The sequence below is a fragment of the Pipistrellus kuhlii genome, unplaced genomic scaffold, assembly GCF_014108245.1.
Source record: "Pipistrellus kuhlii isolate mPipKuh1 unplaced genomic scaffold, mPipKuh1.p scaffold_m20_p_7, whole genome shotgun sequence".
NCBI classification, from domain to species: domain Eukaryota; kingdom Metazoa; phylum Chordata; class Mammalia; order Chiroptera; family Vespertilionidae; genus Pipistrellus; species Pipistrellus kuhlii.
The window spans coordinates 67,709,381-67,725,487 of NW_023425573.1; the positions used below are offsets into that span (position 1 = coordinate 67,709,381).

The window sequence follows — 16,107 nt, forward strand, 5'->3', positions numbered from 1 at the left end:
GTTTCGGTCTCCCACCCAAGGCGGTTAGTTGATGCTCGGGCATCGCCTGGGAGCCATGACTTGCTGTTGTCAAGGACTCTCAATGTTGAAAGTCTAGGAGACAGAAATCAAACCTTTCTCACACATGGCCCGTCTGGAAAGCTACCTCCAGTTATAACAGATTTACTCCACTTTAATATTCTAAGAATTTTTCGACATATGGTTGGTACAAAGGGATAGATACTATAAAGCAGGAAGGAGAGAAGATAAATGGCATATGATTTAGGTCTGGTGGCTCTTGGTGGTGGCGGTGAAAGAGAAATGTGAACCGTCACTGAGGGAGCAATGTGAGCACCTGTATCCCATGACTTACTGCTTCGGCAAAACCCAGCGAGCCAGTGGGACGGTGCAGGCGGATCAATGCAAATCAGTGCCCACAGCTGGGGAGCCTGAACGGCTAACTAAATGTGGGCTATTGGTGCTTTTCTACTGAAAGGGAGCCATTAGAGGGAGCAGCACCTGTGTGAGCCATGCTAGTTAACCCAAGGGTGGTGGTGGTGGTGGTGCTGATGGCTGGTTCATCAGCAGGTCAGAGCGTGGTGGGGTCTGCAGGGCCTTGGTAAAGAAGACAGCTGCTGTTCCTCTGCAGGAACACAGGCCAGGCACTGCCAGAGCCTCTGGCCTTCTCAAGAGGTGCCCGAAAGCCCGGCTTCCAGGTGAACTCTCCTATTTGTAGAACCACGTCGTGGCCTCAGGGCCGTCAGTTTGGAGCTTGGTGAGGAGACTGCCCTTTGCCATGAGAGCTATGTGATCAGCTGTCTAGTCAGAGAGGGTGTCATAAGCTCCTTTACTGTTGAATGCTTGACTGAGAATTTTTTTTTTTTTTTTTCAACCAAGACAAGACAGTGTAGAAGAAAGTGTAGCTTTGGCTGTGGGTTTCTTAATAAGGAAACATCTAACTTCCATTTCACCTTCTTTCTGTCAGGCTTGCTAGAAAGTAGCACCCGACTGAAACCTCACGAAGCCCAGGACTACAGGAAGAAGGCCTTGTGGGTCTCCTGGTTCTCCATCGTCGTGACTCTGGCCCTGGCCGTGGCTGCCTTCAGTGAGTAGCGGGAGCCTTGCCCATCAGTGATGTGCCCAGGGCTGCCTGTTTCATTCTCTGACTCCTGTGGGGTGCGCTTTTGCTTAGTTGACTGTTATTGATGAGTATTTTTGGGGGTGGTTGGATAGTCAGGGTGCTTATAAATTAGTAAAATGGCCTCTCTCCTCTGAAGAGGGAAGAGTGGTAAGAGGAAGAAATGGAGGCTTGCTCTCTTCCTTGTAGGTTTGTGGAAATTGATTCCAGCTGCCAGCCGGACAGGGAGCTATTCTCCCGGTAGCTGCCTGCAGCGTGGGCTGACGTGACAAGTGTGTTCCGTGAGATTCATATTTTGAGCCTAATGCAATCCGATGAGTGCAAATTGTAATACATCCTTCCCTTTCTCCCCAGTTATATCTGCGTAAGGTTTGGGGTAAAATTAATCACATATTTTTATGAAAGAAAAAACGAGAGGGTCATCTTTCAAGTTTTCAGTGGCCACAAAAACAAACAAACAAACAAAAAAACATTGATTACAATCAAGAAAAATGGAGACAATTGCACATTTCCCACATCTGGATCGTCCTGTCTGGCAGGTTAGGAAGCCTCTGACATACTTCTCAGCTGATGATTGCAGCCTATGGAAATGTGTTCGAGCTACTTAATCTTATTGATCGGGCCACGGTTCACAAGTCTTAGCTATGACATTCAGCTTCAGCTCACCCCTGGTAGAAACCAGTGCATTTTTAATGCTGAGGGTAGGGAGAAGGAATGTATTTTGTGATTAGTTCATTGCCTTAATAGAAAGATCTATATTCTGAGTGATAAGTATACAAAGTGAATCATGTGACAACCCTCAGAGTAGGAGAGAAAAGGACTGCGTCCCCTGGAAGATAGGGTTCTGTGTTGTTTAAAATCCTATTTTACACAGACCTGCTGCTGGAAGTTGGTGTTGGCTCCCTAGAGGGCATATTAGAATTTGACCATATGCTCCCGGCAAAACTAGACATATATTACTTGAAGCAATTTATATCGGAAACATTGTAGATGCCATATTCTGGCTCTCAGTAAAAGCCAAACATTTAGAAGCAGTGGGTATATGCATTTCAGGGCATAAACATTTAGCTGTGAGCCAGAAATCTAATCAAGAGGAATTATAATTCCTGAAAATAGCTGCTTCTTCCTCTCCTCCTTTTCTTCTGCTGAAACAAGAATAACAAGCCCGACTGAGGTCCCCAGAGGATAATTTGGTTGTGGTGGCTGTTGGCAGGCTCCATCAGACACTGTCATTTACATATGTAAGGAAGAGGGGCGGAATGAAGGGAGGTGGTTTGCAAACAGAATAACAGTCACTCAGCTGTGTCCCTGTGCCTAATAGAGCTGTTACCATTTATCCTGTGGGTGTTTGAATGGGGACCTGAATGTGAAGAAATGCTGCATAAGTCCTTCCTTTGGGAAAATAGTACTACATTTGATGTACTTAATCTCATAATAGGGAAAAATTATGAGGAAATGTTGGTTTCACATGTTATGGGTTATCTCGAAAATTTTTTTCTATTTCCTTTAATTAGGAAAAGATTATTGCATAATACATATGGAATTAGAATGTTGTTTTGTAAAAGGTTTTTATTTTTTCTTTTAAAAATGATTTTACCTCTTTATTGTAGCAAGTATTGTTGACAAGAATGTCCAACCTAAGAAAAAGTCTTATAAGAGTTATTTTAGCCAGTCTGAAAACAATTGCTAGGAAGCAAAATCTCAAGGGATTGAGAAAATGCCTTGAAGAATGGCAATTTTAGAGCTTATTTTTAACTAGAGACATGGTGCACATATTCATGCATCAGTGGGGTCCTTTGGCTGGCCTGCAGGATGGGGCCAAAACGAGCTCTCTGACATCTCCTGAGGGGTCCTGGATTGTGAGAGGGCACAGGCCAGGCCGAGGGACCCCACTGGTGCACAACTGGGACTGGGGAGGGATGCAGGAAGTTGGCCAGCCAGGGAAGGACTGCAGGAAGGCTCCAGGGCATGTCCTGCAGGACTCATTCAGTCCTGACCTGCCGGACCCCAGTAGCAAGCTAACCTACCAGTTGGACTGGAGTATCTGCCCCTTGGTGGTCAGTGCATGTCATAGTGATCGGTTGAGCCACATTAGCATGCCATTAGCATATTATGCTTTGATTGGATGAACGGCCAACCACACAACCAGACACTTAGCATATTAGGCTTTTATTATATAGGATATTAGAATCAAAGGAGGCAGGTAATGGTGGTGGGGGGAGGTAAATGAAATTCATTGGTGGTAGATTAGGGAGGTGGGGGGGGGGTTGCAAAGTATCTGAGATGAATAAAGAGTAACCCAAGAGACACACACATTGGTGGGTACAGAGTAGTTAACATAACATAGAGGTGGTATACGGGCAAAAATATAACAATGAGGGGTTCTATCCTCTCTGCTCTGGTGTTGTGGCTACCCCTGGGGGGAGAGGGGGGGGGGTCTGGAAAAAAAGGGATTACTCTGACATTTCAAAGATATGTTATCTTACATGCAAAAAAGACAATAGGCTCACTTAAGGTGAGGAAGCTACAGGCCTAGGGATTATTACTGCATTGACTAGCTTTTATTTAGGAATTTTTATGTTTGGACCATCCTGTGTGGTTACTTTTGGTCTCTGAGTTTGTAAGCCCTGCATGCAGGCCTTCCCTGAGCTTATTAGGTTTAGTATGTGCCCCCTTTTTTTGTCCATCCTATTTAAGTCAAATACTCTAACTTCTTGCCTCTAACATGTTGGCGTTGGCATATAATGTCAGGATCTTAGTTGTTTTCTATAGTACATTTGTTATCGTGATTAGTTAGATATTAATAGTAATAATAGGAGGAGAGCAAAGGGAGGCCAGACATTGTGAGCACAGTCACCTTGGCAGCTTCACCAGGCAGCGTAGAGTAAGGCAGCTTCCTTATTTTATCTATAGTTGTAGCTATGTTTTGTGTGTGTGTGTTTCATATTTAAAACCCTTAGGGTGGTCTCTGATTGTGTTGTTAGGGTTTCAGGTTTTATCCTTTAGTTTCCTAAATGTATGTATAATATCAAATATTTAAAATTCTTTCTAAAGCTTCTTTTACATGTTGACACACTTTTGTGCAATCCTTTCCATAGTTTCAAATAGAAAGAAAATCCATAGGATTAAGCATTGTAAGTAGACTTTTGAAGTTATGTTAAAATTACAATCTGTACGGAAATTTTATGTTTCAGAAATAGCAAGCGTATGCTTCAAAAAGTGTCAGAAGGAGCCCAAGTCTTATTCTTCAAGGAGGTGGTAGATGGAGAAACAGGATGAAATGAAATGGTCAGGCTAACTCAGTCCATATTTTCAAAGAGAATTGCTACAGAATCCCGACGTGCCCACGCTTGAGATGGCAGAGGAGTCTTTGGAGCGTGTGCCCATTTGGCAGGGCAGGTAATCATGGGAAAGAGACCATGTTTGTCACCATGACTTCTCGCCACTGCTGGGTGGTTTACCATCTCCTTGGGGGCTCGAAAAGCATGCAGTACCCAAGATGGTTCAATGAGTTAACTGAGATATATTTTCAAAACCCCTTTTGTAGGTGGAAGGAAAATAATTTAGAAAAAATTTCTCAGGAATAAACTTTAAAGGTTAGTTTAGGTACTGTTATCCAACCCCAGTTTGCGAGTCCATTTGCCTGTGTGCATTGGTCAAAAGATGATGAATGAGCAAATTTGAGTGGAGGAAGGACTTGATTAGGATTGGGAGCATGTATTTAAGTAGTTAAACTCAGTAATCTGGAGTTAGGCAAGTTTGTGCTCAAAAAGTCCTGGTTTCCGGATGGCCGGTAGCTAACAGGTTAAATAGGGCAAAATCATAGGGCACCGTGGATTGGGGGTCAGGGGACATGTTAGGAGCCGATTGGCTGAAGGTGAGGTGAGGGGAGTAAACAATTTCTTCAGGTTGTGAGGACAGCTCTGGGGTTGGTTTGGGGGAGAGGAAGCTGAGGGGGTTCTTTCACCTTAGGGCTCAGGAGCTGGCAGAGGCTCAAACCTGGGAACCATAAAACTAACTCTGCTCAGCTTTGTCTCAGGGGTTAGTGATTTTCAAAGGGAAAAGGCTAAATGTGCAGAAGAAAAAAGATTTTTAAAACTAAGGCTATAAATCATATCAAAATTATAAGTACCCATGGCTTTAATACCAGGCTTATGTCTGACTTATTTTATAAACCATTGAAATATTTCTGAGACAACTGGATCATCCTATGGCCATTGTCTTGGAGCTGTAACTGCTGGGATCAGTCAGAATTCCTGTCTTGATCTTCTCATTGGCCATTTCTCTTCAGTCATAGATATTCTGATTTGTAGCTGAGCATCTTCGGAAGAAATGCTGTTGTCTCTTGCATGTTTGGGGATGAGGATTATGGATATGTATAAGCTTTGGGATACCTCATTTTTTCAATTAGCTAGAAAGATTTCATATTTTAACAGAATGTCTACATTGCAAATAAAGACTGTTTCCCTTCACTTTGTGTAAGTTTCCAGGTAATCAGGTTTCTGTTCCTTCAAATTAGTAGCTTCTCAAAGACCTAATGATGAAACTAACTTGGGCCAGTATTACTGAGTTCTGTGCTAAGTCAGTTATATATGTAACTGTGGTTGACATTCATGTGTCAGGTGTAGTTTGAAACATTAGGTGAACTCTATCAAAATTTGTGACTTGGAAGTATTTTGTAAGGAATGTGTTCTTTGAAAGGAATGTGAACTATTTTTGAAATTACTTGGTGATATGGTGATTTTGGACCTCCCCAAATGCTGATATGAAACTAGATGGTAATACATATTGAATATTTCAGAGAGAGCCCTGGTTTGGTTTTAAAATTGCTTCTGTTTATAATGGGTAGGCAGCACAGAAAATGACAATGCTGTTATGAACAAACCTTTCAAAAATCTGATTTAATAATGAGGCTAGAAAGGGAACACAAATTGTTTCAAAACTCAGAATCTTGACATCACTAATGTCTTTGTTAGGATGACTTAGGAAAATGCATTCCGGCTCATTTTGAGGTTTGAGTGTGTGGCAGAGGAAAATTTTTCCTTTACCCTTCAAGGTTCTTCTGGCTGGTCTAATAACCCCCTGGCATAAGACAGATTATTAGCAGGAGAAAAAAAATGAAAATTTAATAACATGTATACCTCCTGTATACATGGGAGAGACGCAGCAAGCCTGAGTAACTTGGAAGCCATCACTTTTAATACCACCTTCAGCTAAAGACAAAAGATGTTGGGGATGGGGGAGCCAGTCATAGGAGGTTACCAGGAGAAGCACAGTAAACCAGGGTGAGACTAGCTTGGCTCTGTTAGGACATCACAGCTTCCCGAGTCTCATGCTTACAATGCGCTGCTGTTTGTAGCGGGAGTGGAAGCGGGAGTGCAGCTGCTTGTGTGTTTGCCTCCCTTCCCCTGCATTCTGCACCCAGCATTTAATTAAAAGTGTGGCGAGGCTGCATTAGCACAGGGATGTCCTTGTCACACAGCCAGGGCAGCGACTCCCGAGCTGGACAGTGGGCCTCAGCTGGACTCACCTCATGAGGCCTGGCGGGTTCTGGGATCAGCTAACGCCGTGTGGGAAATTTCTGAGGGTTTTCTGATTGCTGTATCTCTCTTTCCAATTGTATTTGTCAGCCAGGGGGACAGAGGGGTTTTCTGCGCTGCTTGTGTTCCAGCCTGTAATGGTTGGGCCCCTTGGGAACTGCCTCTGGAAGGTGGATTTCTAGTGCAGCTGCTCCCATCCAGGAGGTTATTTTCTGGGACCCTGTCCCGAGATAGGGGTATTGAGATTTGAAAGTAACAGATGAAGCCAGAGGGAGGGTCCTTTCCCCCCTTAAAGGGGCCTGCTTCTCACTTTTCATTGTCTTCCTTGCCTACGGGCCAGTCCTTTGTTCCAGCCTGTGACTTGTCCATCCAATTGTCAGTGAGTGCCTGAAGTCAGGGATGCAGCGTGCATTAGGAAGTGGAACAATCCATTTGCACCCTTAAAGAGCTCAGGTCTAGTGGAAAGGTGAACTCTAGAGATGTCGGAGCAAATGACAGGGCAGGGGGTAGGTAGATAACCTGATGGACCCTCCCCACAATTGGACACATAGGGGTGTGTATGAAAGGACATCACTGAATGGTTAGAGATAGGACACAGTACACGGTCACCAGTAGCTGCTGTCATTTCTACCTCCAAAGAATGAACTGAAAATCAGAGTTTTTAGATGAATGCATAAGCTTGAACTGCCCAGCGTGGGAGCATGGGGTGAGGGTTAGGGAGTGGGGGAAGAGGGGTTTGGTGTCAGTAGGAGGGGCCTGGGTTACGATGTCCACGCAGGGAAGGACGGGCTGCAGAAGTGTGCTCTGGCTGCTCATAACAAAGCACCACAGACCGGAGCTTAGACAACAGAAGTGAATTTCCAGGTTGGAGTCCAGGTCAAGGTGTCAGCAGAATTGGTTTCATTCTGAGGCCTCGCTCCTTGGCTTGTGGATGGCCATCTGCTCCGTGTCTTCACATGGTTTTCCTTCTGTGTGTCTGTATCCTAAACTCTTCTTATCATGACCTCTTTTAAATTACCTCTTTAGCCGAAACTGGTTTGGCTCAGTGGTAGAGCGTTGGTCTGCGGACTGAAAGGTCCCAGGTTTGATTCTGGTCAAGGCATGTACATTGGTTGCGGGCACATCCCCGGTAGGGAGTGTGCAAGAGGCAGCTGGTCAATGTTTCTCTCTCATCGACGTTTCTAGCTCTCTCTCTCCCTTCCTCTCTGTAAAAAGTCAATAAAATATATTTTTAAATTACCTCTTTAAAACCTCCATCTCCACATGCAGTCACATTCTGACAGACTGGAGTTAGGCCTTCATCATAGGCATTTTGTAGAGAACACCATTCATAACAATGCCTTGGCCAGTGCTAGGCAGGTGCAGGAGGCTGAGATCTCAGCATGAGGTAAATTCACTAGGGGACTTTACCATTAAACGATGGGTGAGCCAGAACAAACCCACCCACCGGACCAGGGGCAGAATGGGGAAGCTTGTCTGCCTCAGCAGAGGGCAGGGGAGTCTTCCACTAGAATTCACAACCATGAGACTGGCTTTATATAGATTTGTGTTTGGAATTTTCATAGGTTGACTTCCTTGGAAGTAGACCCGAGACTTTGAAATCTACTGCAAGCCGTTTATTGGGGGAAACTCTTAGGAATAATCCATAAACGGAAGCAAGGGAGAGGGAAAGGTGAACTTGAGTGCTGTTGACTAGGAGGCTTATCCTGTAGGGAGCTGGAGACTGGAATAGCCCGTTAGAAGTGTCCGAGTGAATGATGCAAGGGGGCTTAAGCAGTCATTCGTGTGGGCTGCCCCAGGGAGAGGAAGCTTCTCTCAGTAGGGAGTAGTTCCAGGAGAGGGGTGTACTGTGAGCCATCAGCACCCTCACTCCTGGCAGCTGGGGGAATGAATGCCCAGGTCCAGGCGGAGGTCTAGGAGACACCACGGCATCCACTTTATGTGTTTACATGAGTCATGTCACCTAGGAGTCCTCAAGCTGAGATGTGAACTTGGATGTGGTTTGAGGTTGGAAACACCCCTGGAGCAATTGAAAGAAACACATGCACAACCTCAGCTGTGGCCCAGCAGGTGTCCCATGGTGAAGCTCCCCCAGAGATGAGCTCACAATCCAACATGAGAGAGCTCCAGAGAAAAGGTCCACCATAGCGGAAAGTCATCCAGTTAGAACTGAAATTCAACGTGGGAGAATCATCTAACAAGGTCTGTGAAATAAGTACGTTTAATATGAGTAGTCAGGAAGAAATCAGACACATGAAAGGAAAAGAGCAACTGCAAAATTAACAGATAAATATATTTTTGCTATTTTCATTGGAGCTCTAAATATAGATGCAGTTTCTTAAAAGTCAAGAACTACTACAACCCCCCCCCCCCAATCTCTCTCTCCCAACTTTAGCTCTTTTACTTGTATCTGAACAGACAAAAGGCTTTCTAATGCTATTTATTGGTATTTTTTTTAAAAAGTTTAGGCATTATTTATTGACTTTCCATCATGAAAGTAGATAATTTACTCTTTGAGTCTCCTCCCGGTCCCACAAACATGCTGACTTTCTGAATTTCCATCTTGCCTAATAGTTATGCTTGGCATTAGTATGACTATATAAATCTTGCTCATTGAGCCATATGGTGAAGAATGATTACTTCTTCCTGCACCGTTTTTCATTTTCTCTGTTTTAATACCTGTTTTGTTTCTTCCTGTTAACTTTTCTCAGACTCTATTTCTTACAAAACTCAAATCCAGCATTTCTATTTCAACCTCCACTTCTCTGTTGCATTTTAGGTGCATGGTAATTTCATTAGTTTCTTCTTGAAGAAATCTCTCTTGGAGCCACTAACTTGTTCTTGCTGTCCTTTCTACCTCCTGGAATCGCTCCTCCCCACTTTTTGGGGCATTCCCTTCATCTTCTTCTGAGCCCCCTATTTCTGGAAGGCAGGCTTTTTCTTCTCTGGTTTATAGCCTTTGGTGGTGGTGGTGAGGGGAGGGTGGGGGACACACATCTTTTTCTAGCTCCCTGGGAAAGTCTACACTGTAGTTGAAGCTTCCCAGCCTGAAATGCCCTTAATATAGTCTTGACAATTGATTGATGGTGAGAGAGAAAATTCTCAGTAGGAAATAATGCTCCTTAAGAGTTTTGAAGGTTTTGCTCCATTCTATTCTTATTTCTAGTGTTGCCATTAGAGCCCTAAACTATTCTAAATCTCAATCCTTTGTATGAGACTTGATGTGGTGGGGTCTTTTTCATCTATATATGTATGTCCCTACTTTCTATACTTCTCTTTTTTCTTCTCTACTTCCTAGGGAATTTCCTTTATATACAATATAAAGGGGTGGGCAAAAGTAGCTTTACAGTTGTTCTTGTGGAAAAAAGACATGCTGGTTATGATTATTACAGTAGCTTCATTAACTCAAAAGAATGGCACAATGTCACAGTGCACTTAGGTGCAATCTCTTAAGTGCTCAAATTGAAGGCCTTCATTATTTACACATTTGTGTAGTCTTTGAAATTCAGTAAACAAACCTCAATTTCAGTGACCTTCTTGGGTAGCCCCACTGCCTCCTAAGGTGGTTGAGTTCAAACCTACTTTTGCCCACCCATGTATTATATCTCAATTTCCTTTATCTTTCTACTTTTCTGTTGAGTTTTTCATTTATACTGTCAAGTTTCTTTTTTAATGCCTGAATGTTCCTTTGAAAAATCATCCAACTCTTGTTTTATTGATCTTTAAAATAACCTTTTCTTTCTTCTGGCCCTGATGTGGTTCAGTTAGCTGGAGCATCATCCTGTACAGAAGGTGGCAGCTTCAATTCCCAGTCAGGGCACACACCCAAGTTGTCAGTTCAGTCTCTACTTGAGTGCATACAGGAGGCAACTGATCAATATTTCGCTCTCACATTGATGTGTCTCTCTCACCTCCCTTCTCTCCTTCCCTGCCTTTCTCCTTCCCTTCCTTTCTCTCTGAGATCAATCAATTTTAATATTTATTTATTTATTTATTTGTTTATTTATTTATTTATTTATTTATTTCAGAGAGGAAGGAAGAGGGAGTGAGGGAAAGAAGGAGAGAGAAACATCAATTTGTTGTTTTACTTGTTTATGCATTCATTGGTTGCTCCTTGTATGTGCCCTGACCTGAGTTTGAACCTTTAACCTTGGCGTATTGGAATGATACTCTACTGACTAAGCCACCAGGCCAGGCCTAAAATGATAAATTCTTATATTTCTGAAGAAATATTAGCAACTGTAAAATATATTTTTTTGTTTCTTGTGTTGTTTTCCTCCAGGTGCTTTTTCCTGTTCTGTGGGCCTTGGGCTCATTGTTGATGTTAGGGAGGAATCCAGTGAGTGGTGATTTTTGATAGGCCTCTGGTATTAGGGGTGGGTATAAAAAGTTGACTGGCGCTCTTAGCATGTGGGTGGCCTTTGCTTTAGGTTAGACCGTTTTGTTGGGTAAATTCCAGTTTCATACTTCAGATCCTTCCTCTTGAGCTGCCCAGGCTGCCCAGGGAAAGACCTTCTGATCTTCTGCCCAGAGGATGAACACTTGGCTGCTTGAACTTTGGGAACGGAATTGGGGAGAAGACTGAGAACTCAGCATTCTGTTTGAAACTCTTACCTTGGCTTGCCATTTTGTTTGGTTTTCCCAGCTTCAGCTAAGGCTGAAGCTCCTCAAACAAGAGTCTGTGGCACCTCCTCCAGAGAGGGAGCCTCTCATCATCTGATAGGAGAGGTTGCCTTTTCGCTCTCACACGGCTGCTTCCTGAAGTCTGTTAAATCAATTGCCACTTGCCCATATGTTGTCTAGCTCCTAAAAATAGTTTTTGTTGCCTCTTCCATTTCCTTTTTCTGTTGGGCTTAAAAAAAAATGTTCCCTCTATTTTAAGTTTAGTGATTTTTTTAGAGGAAGCAAAAGTAAAAGTGAGGAACTATTCTGCCATATTTTTCTGAAACCATCAAACAGAATAATGCTACACAAAGTGTTGCTTCTCTTTCATATGGTGTATCTGAGAGACATGGAGATAGGAAAAGCTCTGGTGGAAGTCAATAAGAATTCCAAAAGCAGAGAAGAGAGAAAATGGAGGAGAGTCAGCGGTTTTAGGTATCTGGGACTGTTTTAGAATTGAGGGGATAAAAGCATTAGGAAATTTACCTTATTCAGTAGAGAGCAGAAGTGAAAAAAAAAAAAAAAATGGCACGCACACACACACACACAAAAAGAATAGTAAGTGAAAAATAAAACAACCATATCCAAGCATGTTACTACTGATGTTTCTTGACTTACAAGTGGGAGTTATATCACAAAAAAATGCATCATTAGTGGAAAATGCATTTAACACACCTAACCTACTGACCATCATAGCTTGGCCTAGCCTACCTTAAATGTGCACAGAACACTTACATTATCCCATAGTTGGGTAGTTTCCTTGAATTTCATCTCAAAGTAATTGCCTTCTTTTTCTTCTCATTAGAAGCAGAAGACATAGGTGGGCATTTTGTGGACATGATGGGATGGGAAAACACAAAACATCCAAAGTATCCTGGCAGTATTGTAGAATATCAGTTGTTTACCCTTGTGATTGTACTGCTGAGTGGTAGCTGCAACTACCTGTCACTGCCTAGCATCATGAGAGAGTCACACTGCATATCACTAGCCCAGGAAAAGATCAAAATTCAAAGTACAGTTTCTGTTGAATGTGTATCATTTTTAAACCATTATAAAGTAAAAGTCATTGCGTCTAACTATTATAAGTTTGGGACTGTCTGTAACTTAAAAAGTATAAATGGTTTAAATTCATCTGGTAAAAAATCAGAGAGATTGGATTTTAGAAATCTAGCTGTTAATTGGCGATACATTTAAAACATAAGGTTACAGAATGGCCTAAATATGGGAATAGAAAGAGATGATATCTGGCAATATGAACAAAAGAAAGTGTATCTATCTTAATCAGAGTAAAGAGAATTAGAGACAAAAAGCATTATTAGGCATAAAGGGTGGTTATTATAGAAACAAAATATTCAATTAATTCAGAAGACAAAACAATTTGTGAATGTGTATGCACCAAACGAAGTTCCAAAGCATCCAACCAAAGTTGATGAGATTATAGGTAGAAATTGACAAGTCTTAATCATAATGATAGACTTCAACGCACTTCTTTTACTAGTTGATAAATGAGAAAAGAAAACATTAGTGAAGACATTGAAGATTTGACTTATGGAATTCGTGTTTTGCAAATATGTTAATATGTTTGACCTCTATTCATAATAAAACATGTGGCCTAATATAGCTGAGGTTATGTATATAAATATGTGTGTGTGTGTGTGTGTGTGTGTGTGTGTGTGTATCATATCATCATAGCTAAGCCACTTCATTATATGATGCAACATGTGTTTTTTTTTGTCCTACTAAGAAATTTAAAAACTGCTGCCACTGAACTGAATCATTCTGTGCATTGTGAGTAACATGATGTTAAGAGTTTTTAAAATAAAAAAAAGTGTGCAGTAGGGTAATTTCTATTCTCTTTAATTTTAAAAAAATTCTGCTTACAACCTATCAAAATGATGTTATGCCCCACTAGTTGTTTGTAACTTTCAATTTAAAAAAAACACTTCCCAGTAGGTCAACATAGAACCATGCAACCAACAAGTACATTTTAGCATCATGGAGCAATTACAAAAGGTAACCACTTCTATGGTCACAGGGCAAGATTCATCAAATTACTAAGAATCTATATTTTATAGACAATGTTCTCTGTTCACAATGCATTTGAAAATGATCTGAAGTCAAATACAGCTAAAATACCCTCACATGCCACAATGTATGCTTGGAAATCAAACAATACATCTGAGTATCTCAAGGGGGACAGTTACTAGTATATTAAATATTAAAACATATTTAGGACTGAAAAGAAAATGATAAACTGAAAATTCTTTGAGCAAAACTGTCCAAAACAAGAGGCTAAGAAACAGAAATACAGTAAACCCACGATAGGTGGAAGAAAGAAAACAATACATTTAAAAGTACAAATTACTGAAAGAGAAAAAGACACTGTAGAATTCAATAAAACTAAAAACTATTAAGACTAATCAAATAGGCTTACCTCTGCTAAGATCGATTAAAAAAAAAAGGAATGAATTAGAAGTAATTAGAAATTAAACAAGGGGTATAACTAGTAATAAATAAAATTTTAGGAAATAAGACTATTAACAATTTAATGTATATACATGTGAAAGCTTAGGTTGAAATGCATAATTATCTAGAATAATAATCTGCCATGATTAATTTGAGGATAAAAATGACCCAGTGTGTCTGATTTAAATTCAAAAAGTTAATCTAGGCCAGTGGTTCCGACCCAGGTTTGATTTGCAGCCTATCCCTCCCACCTTTTATTTACAGGGGACATCTGTCAGCGCTGGGACACGTTTTTGGTTGTCACAACTAGGGTTATGGATGCTTACTAGCATCTGCTTGGCAGAGGCCAGGGATGCTGCTAAACATCCTGCAATGCATAGAACAGTCCCACACAACAAAGAATGGTGCTGAGGTTGAGGACTCTGATCTCGGCCAGCATGGTTTTATAGGTGCTTTGTGTACATTCAAGGATACAATAATCTCAATCAGATGTTCTGTTCCTACAAAGGAGAGCTGCTCTTTGTGACTAGTACTACTTTGATCCACATCCAATGACAATAGAGAAGAATTTATAGATTAGTATCACTCATGAAAACAGATGCAAAAATCTGAAGATATTAAAAAACTGAGTCTGTTTATACAACAAGCAAAACAATAAATAACCATGTTGTGTTTATTTTAGGAGTACAAGGAAGGTACATTAGAATATTTATTATGTAATTCATCATGCTCATGATTAAGAGGAAAAAAACATAGCATCTCAATAGATATGCAAAAGCATTTGAGAAAATTCAAGGAAAGATTAAAAACTTTTAGAAAACTAAGAAGGGAATTGTTTTAACCTGACAAAGGGTATCTAACCTAAAATATCAATAACTATAAGTGGTAAATATTAGAAACAGTCCCTTATAATCTGAAATGAAGATGAGAATGCCTGCTGTTATCACTTGTCCTCAAGGTATTCTTGATGTCCTTGTCAGGACATAAGGCAAGAAAAAGAAATAAAATTATAGGGTGTCCCCAGAAAATGTATATACACTATAACAGCTGATAACTCACTTATTTTCCACTCCTTTTCAGGTTTAACTGACACTAATTTTGTAATCATTCAAAGTGTGTATACATTCTTTTGGACACCCTGTAAATGGATCAGAGAGGGAAAAGTAACAATCACTACTTATAAATAGTATAGTCAAATCTACACAGAAATGATAAGGGATTCTACAGATGCTTTTAGAAGAAATAAGTAATTTTAGCAAGGTTGCTGTTTGGAGGGGTAGAAGTTTAAAAAATCAGTGTGTTCTTATACAAAGGCAATATAGAAGTATAAATTTTAATTTTCATAACAATACCATTTCTTTAAAAAAATTCTTTATTGTTTAAAGTATTATGTATGTCTCCTTTTTCCCCCATTGACCTTTCTCTGGCCACTCCCAGCAGCAACCCCCCACCCCCACACCAGCACATGCTCTCACCCCCCCTGTCTGTGTCCATTGATTATGTTTATATGCATGCATACTTGTCTTTGGTTGATTTCTTACCATCCCCACCCACCCTCCCCTGCCTTCCCTCAAAGGTTTGACGGTTTGATCAGTGTTTCTCTGTCTCTGGATCTGTTTTTGTTCATCAATTTATGCTGTTCATTATATTCCACAAATGAATGAGATCATGTGATATTTATCTTTCTCTGACTGACTTATTTCACTTAGCATAATGCTCTCTAGTTTCATCCATGCTGTTGCAAATGGTAAGAATTCCTTCTTTTTTACCTCAGTGTAGAATTCCATTGTGTAAATGTACCAGTTTTTTAATCCACTCATCTGCTGATGGGCACTTAAGCTTTCCCAAATCTTAGCTATGGTAAATTGTGCTGCTATGAACATAGAGGTATGTATATCCTTTCTGACTGGTGTTTCTAGTTTCTTGGGATATATTCCTAAAAGTGGCTTTACTGGGTCAAATGGGAGTTCCACTTTTAGTTTTTTGAGGAAACTCCATACTGTTCTCCATAATGGTTGCACCAATCTGCATTCCCACCAGCAGTGCGGGAGAGTTCCTTTTTCTCTGCATCCTCGTTTGTTGATTTGTTGATGATAGTCATTCTAACACGTGTTGATGGTACCGCATTGTCATTTTAATTTGCATCTCTCAGATTATTAGTGACTTTGAGCATGTTTTCATATGTCTCTTGGCTTTCCTTTTGTCCTCTTTCGAAAAGTGTCTATTTAGATCAGTTGCCCATTTTTTTGATTGATTTGTTTATCTTCCTTTTGTTAAGTTGTATGAGTTCCCTGTAAATGTTGGAGATTAAATCCTTATCAG

At 40.9% G+C, this 16,107-nt stretch overlaps 1 protein-coding gene across 1 annotated transcript in view; it reads left to right on the plus strand.

The window, feature by feature from the left end:
• The window catches only part of TMEM163 (transmembrane protein 163), a 195,525-nt gene that overhangs the window by 4,974 nt on the left and 174,444 nt on the right, over window positions 1-16,107 (plus strand). The window contains exon 2 of the mRNA XM_036422134.2: window positions 965-1,084. Within this exon, the coding sequence (XP_036278027.1) occupies window positions 965-1,084 (120 nt within the window). The remainder of the gene's footprint in view (window positions 1-964; window positions 1,085-16,107) is intronic.